General features: G+C 35.0%; 1 protein-coding gene across 2 annotated transcripts in view; it reads right to left on the bottom strand.

Moving 5' to 3' along the window:
• The window catches only part of LOC150075403 (EARP-interacting protein homolog), a 95,453-nt gene that overhangs the window by 27,369 nt on the left and 50,324 nt on the right, over nt 1–17,760 (bottom strand). For both annotated transcript variants that reach the window (XM_090389264.1, XM_090389263.1), the window contains exons 3-6: nt 14,345–14,428; nt 11,938–12,073; nt 2,764–2,923; nt 735–831 (exon numbers count right to left, since the gene is read on the bottom strand). In XM_090389264.1, coding sequence (XP_090245390.1) covers nt 735–831; nt 2,764–2,923; nt 11,938–12,073; nt 14,345–14,428 — 477 coding nt within the window. The remainder of the gene's footprint in view (nt 1–734; nt 832–2,763; nt 2,924–11,937; nt 12,074–14,344; nt 14,429–17,760) is intronic.

Raw genomic sequence — 17,760 nt, 5'->3', positions numbered from 1 at the left:
AAGAAATGTGAAATTCCTAGGTGATGCACTTTCTTTGAAAACCACTGTATATAGAAGAACTCTTTATTGCATACAAAACGCACATGCCGTACACAATACCCTTCACGGCTAAAAGCCAGGGGTTTACAGTAAAGTTTACAATCAAGTTTATACTTGATTATACAAGATTATACTTGTATAATCAAAATGTTTACTAGACAGACTGAAATCATTTGAAATTTAACAGAGATGCAAACATCATCAAAAACTTACTAAGTTCCCATTAGGAACATGTGTTGACTTATAATAACAAATGCTTTTTCAGGTCTTAAATTAATTATAGCATGAAAACAGGGAAAAAAATTTTTTTTTTCCAAAAGTGTGGGATGGGGGATGAAGTGACATCTTAAGGGTATTCTTCACTCTCTTCATACCATAAGCAATAACCTGAAAAAGATTTTTTTGCTGCTGAAGCTTCCTTCATAGTGTGGAATTAGCTATTCCTACAGGTTTTAGAACATTTTTCACCCAAAAATGGAATGGCCTTTTTTTCTGTGAGTAAAATAGATCACTCACAGGTTTAAAGAAAAATTTACTTCTATATAAAGATAAGAAAGCGCGCGTGCGCGCGCACGCACGCACGCACGCACACACACACACACGCACACACACACACACACACACACACACACACACACACATATATATATATTATTGTTAAAGCGATTAAATTAAGCTATGCAAACTGTTCATACTTTAGCCTCGGCTCCACTCAGGTTTAAGTCCCACAGCAATAAGTGATTATCCACAAGCCCAGCTAGACGGCATCCTTCAGCAGGTTCCCATATTATACTAAAAGAAATTTAATGACAGCCTAAATATAAAATTAATTCAAATAATGAAAAACTACCAATTTTGGCTAAGACACTGATCAATGGTTATGCTCTCAATGGTTAAAATCAATTAACAGGAATAGCTAAATTGTCTTTAAGAGAGTGCTAACATGTCAATATAACTACTTGTTCTTAAGAATGTTTACATAACTATGTATTTATAAACTCAGAATTGGTTTCCTCGAATAAAAATATATAAATAAATAAGTAAATAAATATTTACATGTTTTGTTTTGAAGATTTAGACTAATTTTCTGAGTATTTGAAACTAATTTTACAAAGTTCTGGAATTAAATTTTTTCACAGTTATATTTTTTTCTAATAAAAGAAATATTTCAAAATATAAAAACTTTATATGAAGAAATTTAAATACTGGACAGCTTTTCTTTACATTCCAATGACTGTATGCATGATTAAAGGAATTTTTTATGGGTATATTTTAGTTCTATTTTTAACAAAAATACAGGGGGTTCCCAGTATCTGAGTGTTCATTAGCTGAGTCCCTGCAGTTACGAGGATTAAGAAAATTGACCAAGCACTTGAATATTTTTGTGAAAACGACCCTCTTCATGACTATGTAGCAAAAGTTAAAGACATAACTAAATGCTATAACATAATTTTCTCTGAAAAAATACGGCAAAAAAAAAAAAAAAATTCTGGATTCATTTTTTATTCATAAAACTGTGAAACTTCAATAAACTTTACTTAATCTTACATTGTTCACCATATTATAATAAAAAATGTCTAATAAAATAATTGTCTCATTTTTCAGTTCCTTCAATCCATTTTTTATTACATACAAATACATAATACATATTAGGAAAATTTGGACCCCATTTTAAGTGGAATTTTCTGGAACCAATCATCCTTGGATAACGAGGACCCCCCTGTAGATGGAAAAACTTGTCATAGATTTGAAATTTTTTATGCTGCTTCCTCTAGTAATGACTCAGACAAACCTTTTTTTGAACAAAGGGCATTTAAGAGACTCACAGTAAAAGGAAGCATAAATACATAAATAAAAATTTGGAAAAACTAATAGGCTAGACCTCAGGCACCTCCATAGCCATGTGGGTAGGAGCAGTAGTGCATAGCACACGCTTCTTTATTAGACTGAGGTTCGAGCCCGTGACCACCAAGTACGGAGGATGCGGAAGGTCAGGGAATGACCACCGCATATCCCCAGCCCGGCAGGAGCAGTAGTGCATAGCACAGGCTTCTTTATTAGACTGAGGTTCGAGCCCGTGACCACCAAGTACGGAGGATGCGGAAGGTCAGGGAATGACCACCGCATATCCCCAGCCCGGATAAAGGGTGAGGGTTGGCATCAGGAAGGGCAACCGGCCGTAAAAATTGCATGCCAAAACAATAAAAACGCTGACCCCATATATAATGGGAAAAACCGAGGACAAAAAAAAAAAAAAAAAAAAAAAATAGGCTAGACCTCGGGAAATTTACATTTTGTAAGCATGTTCTTGAATACTAGAATAAACTATCTGTATTGATACCTTCTAGCAGTGAGAAGAGTGTAACAAGCGTACATAAAGTTGTTATGTGGACAAGTTTTTTTTTTTTTTTTTCAACTTGGTGCAGTAAAAGCATGGTTTCCTTATATCTTTTGTCCAATATTAACATTAAGGATTTTTATCAAAATTCAATAATTTGATCAACAACCAGCACACAATTTTAAAATAAATGGACAAAAGTTGCTAATTTATTATAGAAAGTACATTTCTATACTAAGGCACCTAATTTTACCCAAAAATTCTGATACTCCTATATTATTCATTTGAAAAACAAATTTATTTTTTAGGTTTGTTTTCAAAAGCTTTATAGTTACTCTTTTAAGGCACAATAAAATTTTTTTATATTTAGAAAATTAAAACTTCACCTTTTCACTTCATTTCCAAAGTCTGTGGTGTCAAAGGCAGTTACCAACTCTAGTGCTGTAGCATTTGAAGAGCTATCATCTGGGGCAAGAATATCTCCTTGGTCTGATTCAGCTGGAAGCCTCCAGAGAGAACCATGCATTTCACATTTTCCATCACGAGCTAAAAATATACCTTTTACTTACATAAAGAGTGAAATTATATTATACATTACTGCAAATTGTCATTTATTATATTTGAACTTGAATTATCACTTAAGCATACCAGATGATATACAGGACTTATTCAGCCAACAAAATGCAAATATAATTGATAAAAAAGAAAACAAATTCTTATAAATAAATTACTCATTAAAATATTTTTAATTCAATAATTATATTAATAGTGACACTAATGGTTGCAATTCACTTTCCCACCAACTGTACTGTAGTTAGAATAATAAGATGGAAATAAAAAAACAAAACAAAACTATTTACTCATAAGAGCAGTACAATAAAAATAGTTAAAATATTTATTGGAAAAAGTTGTTAAAAATTTTACAGTTTACAGATATAAAAATGCACATACATATATACTTTAAATAAAATAAAATATGCAGAGGCATAACTATTCTCATGAATAACACTGTACATAAGTATGTGAATAATAATAGGAAAGACAAGAGAGGAAGTGGTGTTATCTTTTATTCAGAAAAATTCAAACTTACAACACATCAAAGAGTTCCATAAGCAATTTTGAAACAATCAGTCTCATATTTAGAAATGAAAAGGCCTTATCTGCAATTAGGCCTATACATCTGTCCTGGGCATGATGATTAAATAATATTCGAGTGGCTTACTTGGATTTCACTGAATCTGGAACCATTATACTAACATTACTGTTATTGGCAGTTTCAACATGCTCCTCCCAAACATGCAAACTCTTGGTTGATTACACTGCCCTCAACAAAGTAGGATTAACAGAAATAGCAACTGACCTAAGAAAGGGAAATCAGACACTCAACTAGTTTACCACAACCTCCCAATGATTAATGCTATGCCAACTATGTTCTGATTGTCTTCAGACCATTGCCCCATTATTATTTGAACTCCCCATACCCTCAAAAGACAACTCAAAGTCAATGCTTAAAAAAATTTAGAATTCTCAATACAATACCTGAAGAGTGGTGCCATAATGCATCATCTTAAAACCATTGACTGGCATGGAATTTCAACAAAGCCTGTAAATGAGGCCATAATGGAGGTATCAACAACACTAAGGCAGATAGTGCTGGGGGCATCAAAAACAAACAAGAATATCTAATTACATTAACCTGTGGTTTTTGTCAAATATGATGCATATTTTTCTTAATAAGCAGAAAGCATTTCAGACATGGATGAAAGAATTCCACAAGCAACTTTGAAGCAATCAGTCCCATAGTTAGGAATGAAAAGGCCTTACAGCATTTTGGCCTAATCTACCTCTGTCCTGGGCATGATGACTAAATGAATTCTTGTAAAAACCACAATTAGGTTAATGTTCAAGTTAAACTTGCAACTAAAGGGATGCAACACTCCCCTCCCAGACCTTCAGTCATTTATCAGAAAAAAAAAATCATCCCTAGAGAAAAATCCATATAACAAGGAAAAACAAATACTTTAAACTACAGAAAAAAAAAAAAAAAAATTCAATAATCAGCCCTGATAGCTTTCCTTTATTTATTCTAAAGATCTGTAGCCCATTTTTAATAGACCCTCTGCTCTGTATCTTTAAACAGATAATGGAGACAGCTTCACTCTCAGATATCTGGAGCTAATATACAGTGAAATTGAATCCAAAAGTTAAACACCCTAAAGACTTACAACTTATTTCACGCGCACTAATGTTTTTGTAAGGCTTATTTATTATAATCTTGTAAATCACTTTTTTTAGCCACAGACCCCACCATCTACATGGTTATTAATTAAAGATCAACAAACTCTGACCTACTAGACACACTATTTAGAATCAATCCAACATGCCCTTCATGAGAGGAAAAAAAAAAAAAAACTAACTGGATGTCCTGTTTCTTACCATGAAATCTGAATTCAACAGAATCTCCATTCTGGCAATTTTATCCAATCTACAACAGTATTTCAAAATCCAAGAGAATCTACCAGAAATAATTAAATCTATTCATCAACTGCAGCAAATTTGTTGTTTGTAGTAGTAGTAGTAGTGGCATGTGATGCAAGAAAGCATGTGTATGAGCTTATGCAGCATGAGCCAAAAAAAAAAAAAAAAAAATCACATCATTCCCTCCAAATGCCTGTCCAGTTCCTCCTTAAATTTATTCAACCTATCAACTTCCACAACGACAGATGGAAGTTTGTTCCAGCAATTAACCACCCGCTGGCTAAAGGCAAATTTCCGCACATCTATTCTACATCTGTCTTTTCTTAATTTGAATTTATGCCCCCTTAGGTTCGTAATCTGCACAAGTGGAAGGATCCCATCAGAATTCAGCGTGCTCAACCCATTCAAGGCCTTATACACCTCAATCAGATCACCGCGCAGGTGCCTAGTCTCCAGCCACTGCAATTTGCAGAACTTAAGCCTCTCTTGGTAAGAGGATCCCTTCATTCCCCTCACCAATCTTGTTGCCCTTCTCTTTACAGGTTCAAGTAAATCTACATCCTTCCTAAAATGAAGCCTCCAGACCTTTACGCAGTACTCAAGGCGTGGCCTGACCATTGCCTTATACAGAGGAATAATCACTTCCTTTTCCTTGCTAGCAAAATTCCTATATATCACTGACAAAACCCCATGACCTGCCCTAGCAGCCTGTCAGCATTGCTCAGAAAACTTCATATCTGCCTGCACAATTACTCTCAGGTCTTTTTCATTTTCTACCACCTTAAGTGTAGTACCACACAGTTGGTACGTTTCTCTGGGGTTACTTCTACCCATATGCAGTACTTTGCATTTGTCAAGGTTAAACTTCAGTTGCCACTTCTTAGCCCATCTGCCCAAATTATCTAGATCCTGTTGCAGTAGCACACTGTCATTACTGTCATTAACAACCCTGCCAACCTTTGTATCATCTGCAAACTTCGACATTAAGCCTGATATACCTTCATCAATATCATTGATAAATATACAAAACAACAGTGGACCCAACACCGAACCCTGTGGGCCTCCACTAATAACATTAGTCCACGAAGAGCAGCACCCATTGATTACCACCCTCTGTCTTCTCCCACTTAACCATCCTTTTATCCATTGTAGCAACTTACCCTTAATACCATTCTGCTCCAATTTGTACAGTAGTCTTCCATGCGCAACAGTGTCAAAAGCTTTCCTGAAATCCAAATATATGATATCAAAATTATTTTTTGCATCCAGTTCCTTTGTAACCACATCATAATATCCTATCAAATTTGTCAGACAAGACTTTCCCCTAACAAACCCATGCTGTGTCTGAATTATTGCTGCAGTCTTGTCTAGATGATCCTGCAATGCATCTTTAACCAGTGACTTCATTATTTTACCCGGAACAGAAGTTAACTAACTGGTCTGTAATTACTTGTGTCACCCTTCGATCGCCCTTTGTGAATTGGGGATACATTTGCACATCTCCAGTCCGTGGAAACCTCCCCTGAGTCCAAGGATGCTCTCATAATTATGGCTAAGGGTTTGCTTAGTTGCTTTGCTGCCTCCTTTAATATAACTGGATAGATCCCATCCACCCCAGGTGCTTTTCTTAAGTTTAACTTCAACAATTTCTCCTCCACTTTGCTCTCAGTTATTACAAAATCATTAAGTATCCTGCTACAATTTGATAACCTTCTGCCATTTTCAAACCTTAATAATTCCTCATGTGAATGTAGATGCAAAATACTCATTCAGTTTGTTTGCTATCTGAGCAGGATCATCAACAGTCGACCCATCGATGTCAAGTGGACCAATCCGATTCATCCCCTTCCTTTTAGAGTTTATATAAGTAAAGAAATCCTTGCTGTTTTTCTTAGCATCTTTTGCCAAGGATTTCTCGTAATCTGCCTTCGCCTGCCTAATCTCCTTTGTGACCTGATTACAGACTAGCTTATATCTGCCATAGGCTTCTGAGTCTCTTGATAATTTATATGCATCCCATGCATTTTACTTCTCTGTTACGAGTCTCATTAGTTCATTAGATAACCATTTAGGCTTAAACCTTGAACAATATTTCTTAATAGGTATGAAACTTTTAGTAGCTTCCACGATTAATTCCTCGAATGCTTCCCACTTAGAATTTACTGTTGGTAACATCGTCAGTTGATCCCACTGTACAGAATTTAAAAACTGTCGGAGACCACTGTACTCACCTTTAACGAAGCAAATACCTTTTCCTTTACCCCTGATGGTAATTAAATCTTTAAGTAAATCCCACATCAGTACACTGTGATCACTGCCACCTAGTGGTTCCTTTATCTGCAAATTCTTAATACACGAATGATCACTGCTGATGACCAGATCAAGAGTATTACTCTCTCTGGTTGCCTCTCGAACATGCTGCTGCAGAAAACAATCATCCAATAAATCCACAAAAGTCTGACTAGTGTGTGAATGACTAACCCACAAGTTCCAGTCAATATCTGGGAAGTTAAAATCCCCCATTAGAAGGCATTCTGATTTACTGGCCCACTCTATTTCTCTGTATAATTGTTCATTGTACTCATTCGAGTCATTAGGCCTATAACACACTCCTACTCTTATTTTTGCTTTCGCAGTGCTTATGTCACACCATACTGACTCAACAGTGCACTGTTCATCTATATCAACTGGATGCACTTCTTTTGGTTTTATGTTTTTCTTAATTAGCAGCATAACAACTCCTCCCTTTCTATCCTGTCTATCCTTTCTGTACACATTGTACTCCCCAAATTCTAGTTCTGCACTCCTTATATCTGTGTGACACCACGTCTCTGCTATCCCAACAATATCTACCTTTGATGTCTTGACCAACACTTCAAATTCATCAAATTTATTTAATATACTTCTAGCATTGGTATACATGCAAGCATACATGCTCCTATTCCTATTCCTAGTTACCCTAACACATCCCATATACTTACCTATTCAGGATGACTGCCATCCATCCCTTAAACCCCCAACACCCCTCGCTCCAGGTCGCTACTTATTCTAATAGAAGTTGTGCAAGAATGACCTTCACCTCTGCCTATGGCTACTGTTAAACTATTAGTCCTTGTATCCCCCCAAGCTATCAGTTTTCCAGCCCACCTAACACTGCCTTGATAGCATCAGCAAATATTCTTGCACCCTTTCTATTTAAGTGTATCCCATCCCTGTAGAAGCAGTCTCTCCTGTTAACAAGTACAGACCAGGCTGAAAAAAATTCTATCCCTTGAGCCTTGCACAATCTTTCCGGGGCCGAATTGATCGACAAGGCTCTCATCATATACTCCCTCCTATCGTGTCTGGGCAGAATTGCAGACACTTTCAAATTCAACCCTAATTCTCAGCTTTTGTTCAACAGTGACCTATACTTGTTAAGTAATTCTGCCGGTCTCCTACTCTTAATATCATTAGTGCCAATGTGTACAACTATATCACCTTTTGTGCCCTTAAAAGATGATATCCGCTCTACAACGTCATCAACCTTTGCCCCTGGCAGACATACCCTGGTCCTGTTCCACCTATCCTTTTTACAAAGCATGTTACCCGTTTCTCCTGACAATAGAGTCACCAACAACTACTAGTTCCTGTGGGACCAGTGCATTCTGCTTTGGGGGTTGCTGCTGTGTTGCGCGATGACCAAGTGCAAGCTCTGGCGTTGATGTGGGCAGCTGAGAGCCTGATGGGCCCCTCAATTTAGATCTTTTGAGGGCATCCACCCTGTCCTTCAAACTCTCATATAGGCCCATAACAATGCTGAGTTGTCGCCTGATTTCCTTACATCGCGCACGCACAAAGACATCCCCCATGGCAATATCATGTTCTGTTCCAGAGAGTTCGGCAAACATTTCACAAGTTGCACATTTTTTTTTTTTTAGGCTGTGATGTGTTGGAGAATCGCCCCCCTCAGTTCTCCACCGAGTCACAGCACTCCTGCCACTTTGTGCCCATTGCTTTGCCGCTCTAGTTTGGGGCATGCTATTTTAAATTAATTAGATCAATAAATTAAATTAATTAAATGTCAATACTACGCTATCTAATAGAAACAGTGAAGCGTATTACTCTATATAATTATGCGTTAGAGTTACCTAGCTACCTCAATTAAAAATTTGAATTCCCTACCACTATATACAAAAACAATGGCCGCAAAATTCGAACAAAATAACAGTTTTATGTATATAAAGTAATAATACACAAAAACTCTTTATCTAAATTAAAATAAAAATAACCAACGTAACTATAACTATAAGACTACATATTAAGTACAATATAAAATAACAATTATGTAAATAAAAAGGCAAACACTTATCGCTTTTTCGGAGCCTGTAACTCACAGCTGTAATTTTTAAAGAGACTCAGCGCCCTCTATTTGTTTTGACAACATCCAAATCAGACGAAATACGGGTGTCCCACAAGGAGGCAGGTTGTCTGCACTGCTCTTCACAGCCATACTAGAACCTTCTTATTAACTAATTCTGACTTCTCATTCTATTCTGATGACAATAAACATTATGTCGTATCAGATGATTATTGATGAGTTGAAATTTTTGTTCAAAAGAAAGAACAACAAAGCTTTTTTTTTCCACATAATGGATGCATATCAACACACACTAAACTTGGAGATGAATGCTAAAATTAACCACACTGTAAAAAAGGAACTTTATAAAATATAAACAAGCAAAACCTGTAACTGAATCCTCACATTTCTTTTTGTTATCCAGCTCAGACCGACAGGCTTCTGTGGGGCTTAGAGGCCCTGGTTAATCTAAAACCTGGATAATCAAGAGTTTACTATATAATGATATTCAAGCTGTTCATAATCCTTTATAATCTTGTGAAAAATTAAAGTAACAGCAATGGGTTTTAGCATATGATATTGCAAAAGGCTTAAATTCCCTAACATTTCTAGTAGCATTAAAATTAATCAAAAATAACTGTTAGGAGCTACTGATTCTTCCATGAAGTTTTTTAACAAATAGATCAGTTTCAATCCTTCTCTCAGTGTGCCAAATTTATAGTAACCACACAATTAATGTTTATTTCTGTACTCCAGTCTGTTGAAGTAGCATAGGTATGTTATGTTTCTGCATGTTTTCTCTTTCATTAATAAAATGTCCAACAAGTGGAACAGACTAATGAGGCATATTCCAGTATCAGTCATACATATAGCTTATGAGCCTACAAGGATAGTGAACTTTGAAGTCAACTAAGATTCACTTTTTAGAAATCCCAATTTTAGATGTTGTCAATTTATAATTATTATTATTTTTTTTTTTTTGCTATTGGAAATGCTGACAAGGTGCTATTTATTAACATTTACCTCTAAATAGTTATCATTCAGCAGAGCAGGTACTATTCAAGAGAATATATAATTTTGAATAATTCAATATCACCTGCAAATATGAACATATCATCTTTACTTTACTTTTCTGTTTATTAGTAATGGAGGGTCGTTTATGTATGATAAGAACAGTAGTGCACCCAGAGAGGATCCCTGGCAAACTCCATTCTTAGGAGCAAAGGATATAAAAATTCCTCCCTTGTACACTGTTAAATGATCTCTAACAAAGAAAATATTCCATGTATGATAGCTTTGTCTTAAATCATAAAGGTAGAGTTTGTTCAATATCAGCCTGCTTGCACAACATAGCCATTTCTAGTGAGCAAAAGCTTTAGTCCATGCACTCAATCAGGAAAATTTTTATTTTTGTAAAGTTCATTAGTTACACCCTCAATGGGGTTTTGGTTATCTTATCAAAATGACTTAGTAGACTAAATGGCTTAGCCCATCTTAAAGAAGGGTGATCCTTCTGATGTAGGTTCACCCTTCTTTAAGACAGAAGATATATATGCATGTTTTAGTGCTATTGGATAAATTCCTGATTCAAAGGAAATTATGTAACATATAGGCTGGACTAGTGTATATTTATTTTTTTTAACAGAAGATAGCAGATGAAACTTCAAATTTTTTTTAGCACATCATGGTAAGATAATTCAAAGGAGACCTCTTTATAATAGTAGAATTCCCTAAATGTTTGGTAAAATGATTAGCAGCATTTGAATCACAAGGCCCTATAATATTATCTGTATCCACAGCTTCCAATATAGTTACATAGTTTTTATTGGTGCTGCTGGCTTACCTTCAGTATATCTCCAAAACCTAACAAGGTGCAGAAAGGTTGGAATATTTATTTTTTTTTTATAGTGAAATATTTTAATTATGCTAGAAATGAGAGGTGAAAATCATCAACAGGCATCTGTAAATGGGTTAAAGACCGGAGATTTCATTTCTTGGATACAACCTTCACTTATGGTAAGGTTATCTTAACTTCTTAACAAATATTGGTTAAAAAATTTTCTTAACTTCTTTTTGAAATAATAAGAGCTACCTGGAAACAATCTGGACCATCTATGTCAGATTATGTTTAAACTTTCGTTTTTATCAACCAAGTGGTAGATGACTCTCATCAACCAGTGCAATACCACCACTTTGGTCATTGAAGGCTTGAAGTGATGAACCCATGTTTAGTCTCCAGAGCAAAGTTTCTGGCATCTCCTCTCCCCTTCAACCCATGCACAGTACTAAGTACTATAGGTTTGGATACCTTTCATGTTTGGGGTTATAAAAAAAAAGTCTGAGTGTAGGATAACATTTTTAGAACTATCTAAAGCTATTATTTCTCTATTGATATATAGTAGTTGAAGTTTCATACAATTCTGTCTATAAATTACTGAACTTGAATTAAAGGTGAACAATACACATCAGATATTAACTTCTAAAATGCATTTTAGAAGTTAATATCTTGGGAATTTTCGGCATCAGATGTTCAGATTATAGTGTGCAAAGTGCATATAATTCTGAACGATTCTGCAAACTATAACTATCTGTTTTTTTCATATAATATCAAATAATAGTATAATTTGACAATAAATAACAAGAAATATAACAATTATGTACAATTGGAAGAGCACTTAAAAACAAAAAAAAAAAGAATTCCTTGAAAATCAGGATTATAATGATTTATAAATCAGGAACTTACTTATTTCATTATAACATGTAGTCAAGAGTTCTGGGTATGTGGGAGATGCATTGATATGCCACACTTCACCTGCCAAATGTAGAAATACAATCTTTGTAACACTAACATTCTCTTCATCATATTCTAACAGGTGAATCTAAAATTAATCAAACGAGAGAAATATAATTAATAACTATAACTGAGTGTTGCCATTTTAAACTTAAATATTCATTATGCTAACTAGTGATACTGGATTATTCAATATTGAAAATCAACAGTGATTAAATATGAAATAAATTTTAATTACAGTTGGGGTTCGACTTACGATGACATTGACATCCGATATTCTCAGGAACCAATATACCTTCCATACAATCTCTTATTTTAAGAACCAATGATATTTGCAGATACCAATGACTTTCTGATATAGCTTGGAATGATACACGGGTGGAAATTTTCATCTTTCATCATCACTTGTACGGTTGTTCTCAACAAATTAGTGTCTTTGTTATCGTTCAACGTGTGGCGCACAGAACATCACTTGTATGATTGTTTCAGATCTATGATGATCTGAAACTTAAAAGGCTCCACCAACCAGTGGCAGTGCTGTGCACTTTGAAGACTTTAAAGACAGCAGAGGCTGGTTCGAGCACTTCAATAAAAGGACAAATATTAAAAGTGTTGAAAGGCATGGGGAGGCATCTAGTGCTGATAAAAAAAAGCAGCTGAAATTGAATTCCAAGCGTTTTTGTTGATCAGGAGAGTTATCTTCCTCAGCAGGTTTTTAACACTGCTGAAACCGGCTTCTTCTGTAAGAAAATGCCCAGAATGTACATCACCAAGGATAAGGCTAGTTTCAATATCCTGAAAGAGGCCTCTGAGGTCGGGAAAACTCATATCTAGGAAATTAACTCATACACCGACCATTGATCGGTCGGTGTATGAGTTAATTTCCTAGATATAAGGCTAGTTTACCTGGGCATAAGCCTATGAAACATAAGCTCACTGTCCTGTTAGGTGTCAATGCCTCTTGAGATTTTAAGCTGAAGCCTTTGCTTGTGTGTGTCAATCTAACACCTCCAGAGTATTTAAACAACAAAAGGTCAACAAAGGCATGCTGGGAGTGTTTTGGTGCAGTAACAAGAAGGCCTGGGTTACAGGATACTGTATGTCTTCAATGAATGGGAGCTTGAAGTTTTCTGTCCTGCAGTGAAGAGAAAAATAAGCTTCCAATGTAGGAACTGCTCTTGCTGGATAATGCAAGAGGCCATGATCCCAAACTTGTTCAATCTCTTAAGTCACAATTTTATTTTGTTCAATTCAAATTTTTGCCACCCAACACCACTTTGCTTGACTTTGGACAGTTTATTTGCCCAAAGAAACTGTCCAAAGTCAAGCAAAAGACTGAAAAGACACAATTGATATAGTCCCACCACCACTATGCCACCATTAATTTCATCAGTTCTGCACTTCAAGTCTAAGGTAAATGCTAATTTATTGTTTATTTTTTTATTTTAAGATGTTTTAACTATTTATTAAATAATCTTTATAAAACCCTCATTTTAAATGTAAAAATGAAGTATAACATGTAAGAAATACCTATTTTATGTGTTGTTGGGGAACGAATTACAGGAAATCAATGTATTATCGGTTTCAACTTACAATAATTTCAACATACAATGGGTTTTGTGGAACGAATTACCATACGATGTTGGGGGCCCACTGTAATATTTAACATTACAATATATACCTTGCTTCATGAAAGCAATCTACTGATATACTGCAAGGCTTCGGGAATGGGGAGGAGAAATTGTCCTCCCCATACAGTCTAATAATGTACAGTTCTGTAAAAGTTTGTAATTCAGCTTGTACACATATTTAAAAACTTAACCATAATTAGAGTTAATACTACTAACCACTATGAGTTAGTAGGGCTTATTTTTAATCCATTGGCATCCATCACAGTGAGAATACATTTCACCTTTAACACTAGAAACATATATAAGGCTGCCCTATTTAAATAGTACTTATTTTTTCTTGATAAAAACTATAAGAAAATGTAATATCAGTATTTATTTTTGAAAATTTTTCACAGTGTAAGTGATCATGGAGTGATCTCATAACTCAATCTTTAGAAGCTAATATGTCAGTGTGTCAACATTGCTCCCTGAAATTTGTAATATTCTACATTTGCAATTAAATCTTCAAAGAGCCACTAATCTTCCTCATACGAATGGATATATCCAGACTTTCTGATGAGAACTGAATTTTTTAAAAAAATTTCTTGATATGAGAAAACAACATTCAACATATCCTAAATATTATGTAATATCTAATTAAAAATACAGCATACAGTTCCATTAATATTTATTAATAACTTGATCAATATTAATTCTGTATATTAATATTAATTAAAACAGGAATTTACCTGATTATCAAACTTGAGTGATTGAGTTCCGACAAAAAACCTTACTGCTTCAGTTTCGGCAACTTGTGAGGCAAGTGCTCGAGCCTAAAAGAGAATTAAAACAAGAAAAATCAACATAATAAATTATATATATATTAAATAAATAAAATAACACAGTTTTAAACAATACATTATCTACAAAACCTTTACTGATGATTTCAATAAATTTCAGTGCATACTTGTTTGTAGCGTCACTTAGAATTTCTAAACCCTCTTGCAACAGAGAAAAGACAAGCTGCTCAAGCATATCCTGACAATTATCCTGTTTGTTTTTTGGCAAAAAGGTTTAATTACACAGCTAGTAGCAAAAATGACTAATCTCTCTCTCTCAACAGTAAGGTCAGAAAAATATTCTCTTTGGCGATTGCACCCCCCCCTCAATAAGGGTTAGTTTACTGCATCATTATTCACATTAGCATTACCTTTCCACATTTTTCATTTCAAGTGAGTGATGTGGCATTGAACTATATCTTTGTTATTTCTGTAAGTTCTGCATTCCAATCCACAGTGGCTTCTACCAATATCTGTTGTTTTCTTTACACTTTTACATCTACACTTATTTTGCATATGGTTGGCCTGAACTAACTTCAGTAGCATCAGAGGAGTGTTACAATATTTCTGATAGAATAATTATAACCACATCAAAAGATGGAGATTAATATTACTCAGCAGTGTGGGATACCTTTTGTTTTCTTCTCAAAATTGCTGATCTTTTCAAGTTGAAAAACATTGTAGTTATTAAGAAATATAAGAGAACAGAATGCTTCTAGTACATATTATTCTGAATGCTTTTAATATGATCCTTTTGATTATTTATTTATAATTTGCTTCTTACAGGATAACCTGAATTAATATATTTATAATTCTGCAACTGGATTAATAGCACAGTACCAGTCCTTCAGGATGGAAGGGGTGGGTCATATGAAAATGTCTAAATGTGACACTAATCATACAATGAAATATGGTTAACATAGCACCCAAATAAGGTCTCAAGTTGGGATTACAATTCACTGCACACACTAACTCAACACTAAGAGGCAAGGTACTAGGAACATCTCCTGAGCTTGAGTGGAAATTCAGCTGCAGTTCTCAACCATGAGGCTGCAAATGGATCAAAGTTAAGGTACAGTCAAGTTTTTACATTTAATTATTACAAACTAAACTGAAAATGTACATATATATATCAAGTAACTGATGTAAATGGGCACATCATTTTAATATGCAAAAATAAGTGGTTTTAAATTGAGCAGCCAATGTGTCCCTCAATTTGACTGTGCACGTATACGAAGCATATCTGAGTACTACCATTTTGTAGTTTAATGGCAGCGAGCGAGATGCTGTATGAATGATTCACCAGGGTCAAGTGTTTGGCAGGATTAAAACAGACCAATCACAAATGGAGCAACCCAAATTCAATTATGGAGACAGCAGAACTATTCCAAGCAGTGTACAAGTCTAATGAAGACTCACAACAGCAGCAGGTGACCAATATCTGGCCTTGAATGCCAGAAGTCATTGGGAAATGACAGCACAACAACTGTCTTCCAAGGTTGAAGCCACTTCAGAATGGATGATCTGTTACCAAACTGTATCCCATAAACTTAGAAGAAATGCCTACATGCAAGGCAACCATGATTTTTGCTCCTCACACTTCAATGCTGAGAAGGCCATTTCAGTTTTCAGTTGGATCAGGGGAAAAGGGTTCACTAAGGAGAACGTGATCTAGACAGGCATAATGTGCAATGCACATCTTTGAGAACTGTGACCACTATGTGGTGTATGTTCTCAAATGTGGCTGCCTCCACACAACAGAATAGTAATGGCAAACCTATTCCAGTCTGTGTGCCAAAAATATAACAATTTTTGATTGCCACTGAAAAAAATTACTAACATTAATAAATAATTTTATTGATATTATATAATATAATGGGAAATTTGTTACTACATAACTTTGTGCACAACTACACTAATGGTTTTCACTGCCAGATGCAGCTTACAGTCCATAAAACAAATAAAAAAAATACATTTTTTTTATAATATAAACCATTTATGAGTGGCTGCATGTGAGTATTTTCACTATGCATAGCCCTTGCTGTATGCATGCCACCAGTTTGATATTGCTGCCAGAGAGTGCAATTTGAAAGGGAGGGGAGGGGGAATTTTTTTCATAGTGAGGATACTTCCCGAATAGAGTACCCACAAGGTTTGCAAACCTGAATTATTATCTACACATAATAATGAAACTTAAGTTTTTAATTGGATTTAATTGACCCTGAATGCCAGAGGTCATAGGGAGAAGACAGAAACTCTCTTCCAAATTTGTAGGCACTTCAGAATGGATGATCTGCCACCAAACTGTATCTATAAACTACAGGAGAGATATCTACATGCAAGGTAACCCATGATTTATGTTCTTCACACTTCACCATGGAGAACGGTCATTTCAACTGATGTTATCAATTGGATTACGGAAAGGGATCACTAAAGAAAACATAGCCTGGTCAGGCATAATGTGCAATGCACATATGGAGCAGAATGTCTTTGAGAACTGTGACTGCTATGGGTATATGTTCACAAAAGAGCCTCTTCCAGGTTCTAATGAATGACTATGATTCTCTCACTACAGAACAGCAATGGCAAACCTTTTCCAGCCTGTGACCCAAAAATAAGCTGAAATAAAAATACAGGCAACCCCCGTATATCATGGTTTCACTCTAACGTGATTGATAAATTGCGGCAATCCTCCCACAACACGGTACTTATATAACATGGTTTGAGAATTGTGGAAAATCTCGCATAACACAGTATTTTTGAGCTTTTGTGCTGGGAAAACCCTGCTATTATGTTAGATGTAATTTTCAACGTTTCCATTCCTTTTTGTGAATCCCTGCTGTTGGTGTGCTAGTCGTTATCGCCTTCATGATATTTTTCTAAAGCAAATTTTTGGAGGTCACTACCATAGAACAATAAAAAAAATTTGCAGTTTCCGGTTTATTGGTCTTTTCTGTTATTTAATCAATTATAAACCGGTAGTAAACTCGATCTTCTTGCATTACTGATAGCTGGAATTCTGTGGGTTTTCACGTTATTATGGTGAAATGTGTTTCCCCTTCCATGAAATATTCAATCATATAAAAAACATAAATAAATTTTCAGAAACTCATTACTCCTTATCTCACTAGTACGTATCATATCTTTGATATTAATTGCTTATCATCTTTACTGTTTTAAATTTTGCAACCAAAAAAAAAAAGTCAGTGAACAGAAATATCAATTAGTTAGTATGTACATATTACAGTACGTATTAATTAAGTTATGTAGATAAGCGTAAATTTATTTTTATTTTGCTAACTGGAAAATATTCTTCCTATTTTCAC

The sequence above is a fragment of the Mastigoproctus giganteus genome, chromosome 14 (genome assembly GCF_048544385.1).
Source record: "Mastigoproctus giganteus isolate SK-2022 chromosome 14, ASM4854438v1, whole genome shotgun sequence".
Classification (NCBI taxonomy): Eukaryota; Metazoa; Arthropoda; class Arachnida; order Uropygi; family Thelyphonidae; genus Mastigoproctus; species Mastigoproctus giganteus.
Note: the sequence above shows the minus strand (reverse complement) of the source record. Positions and strands in the feature narration are given on the sequence as shown.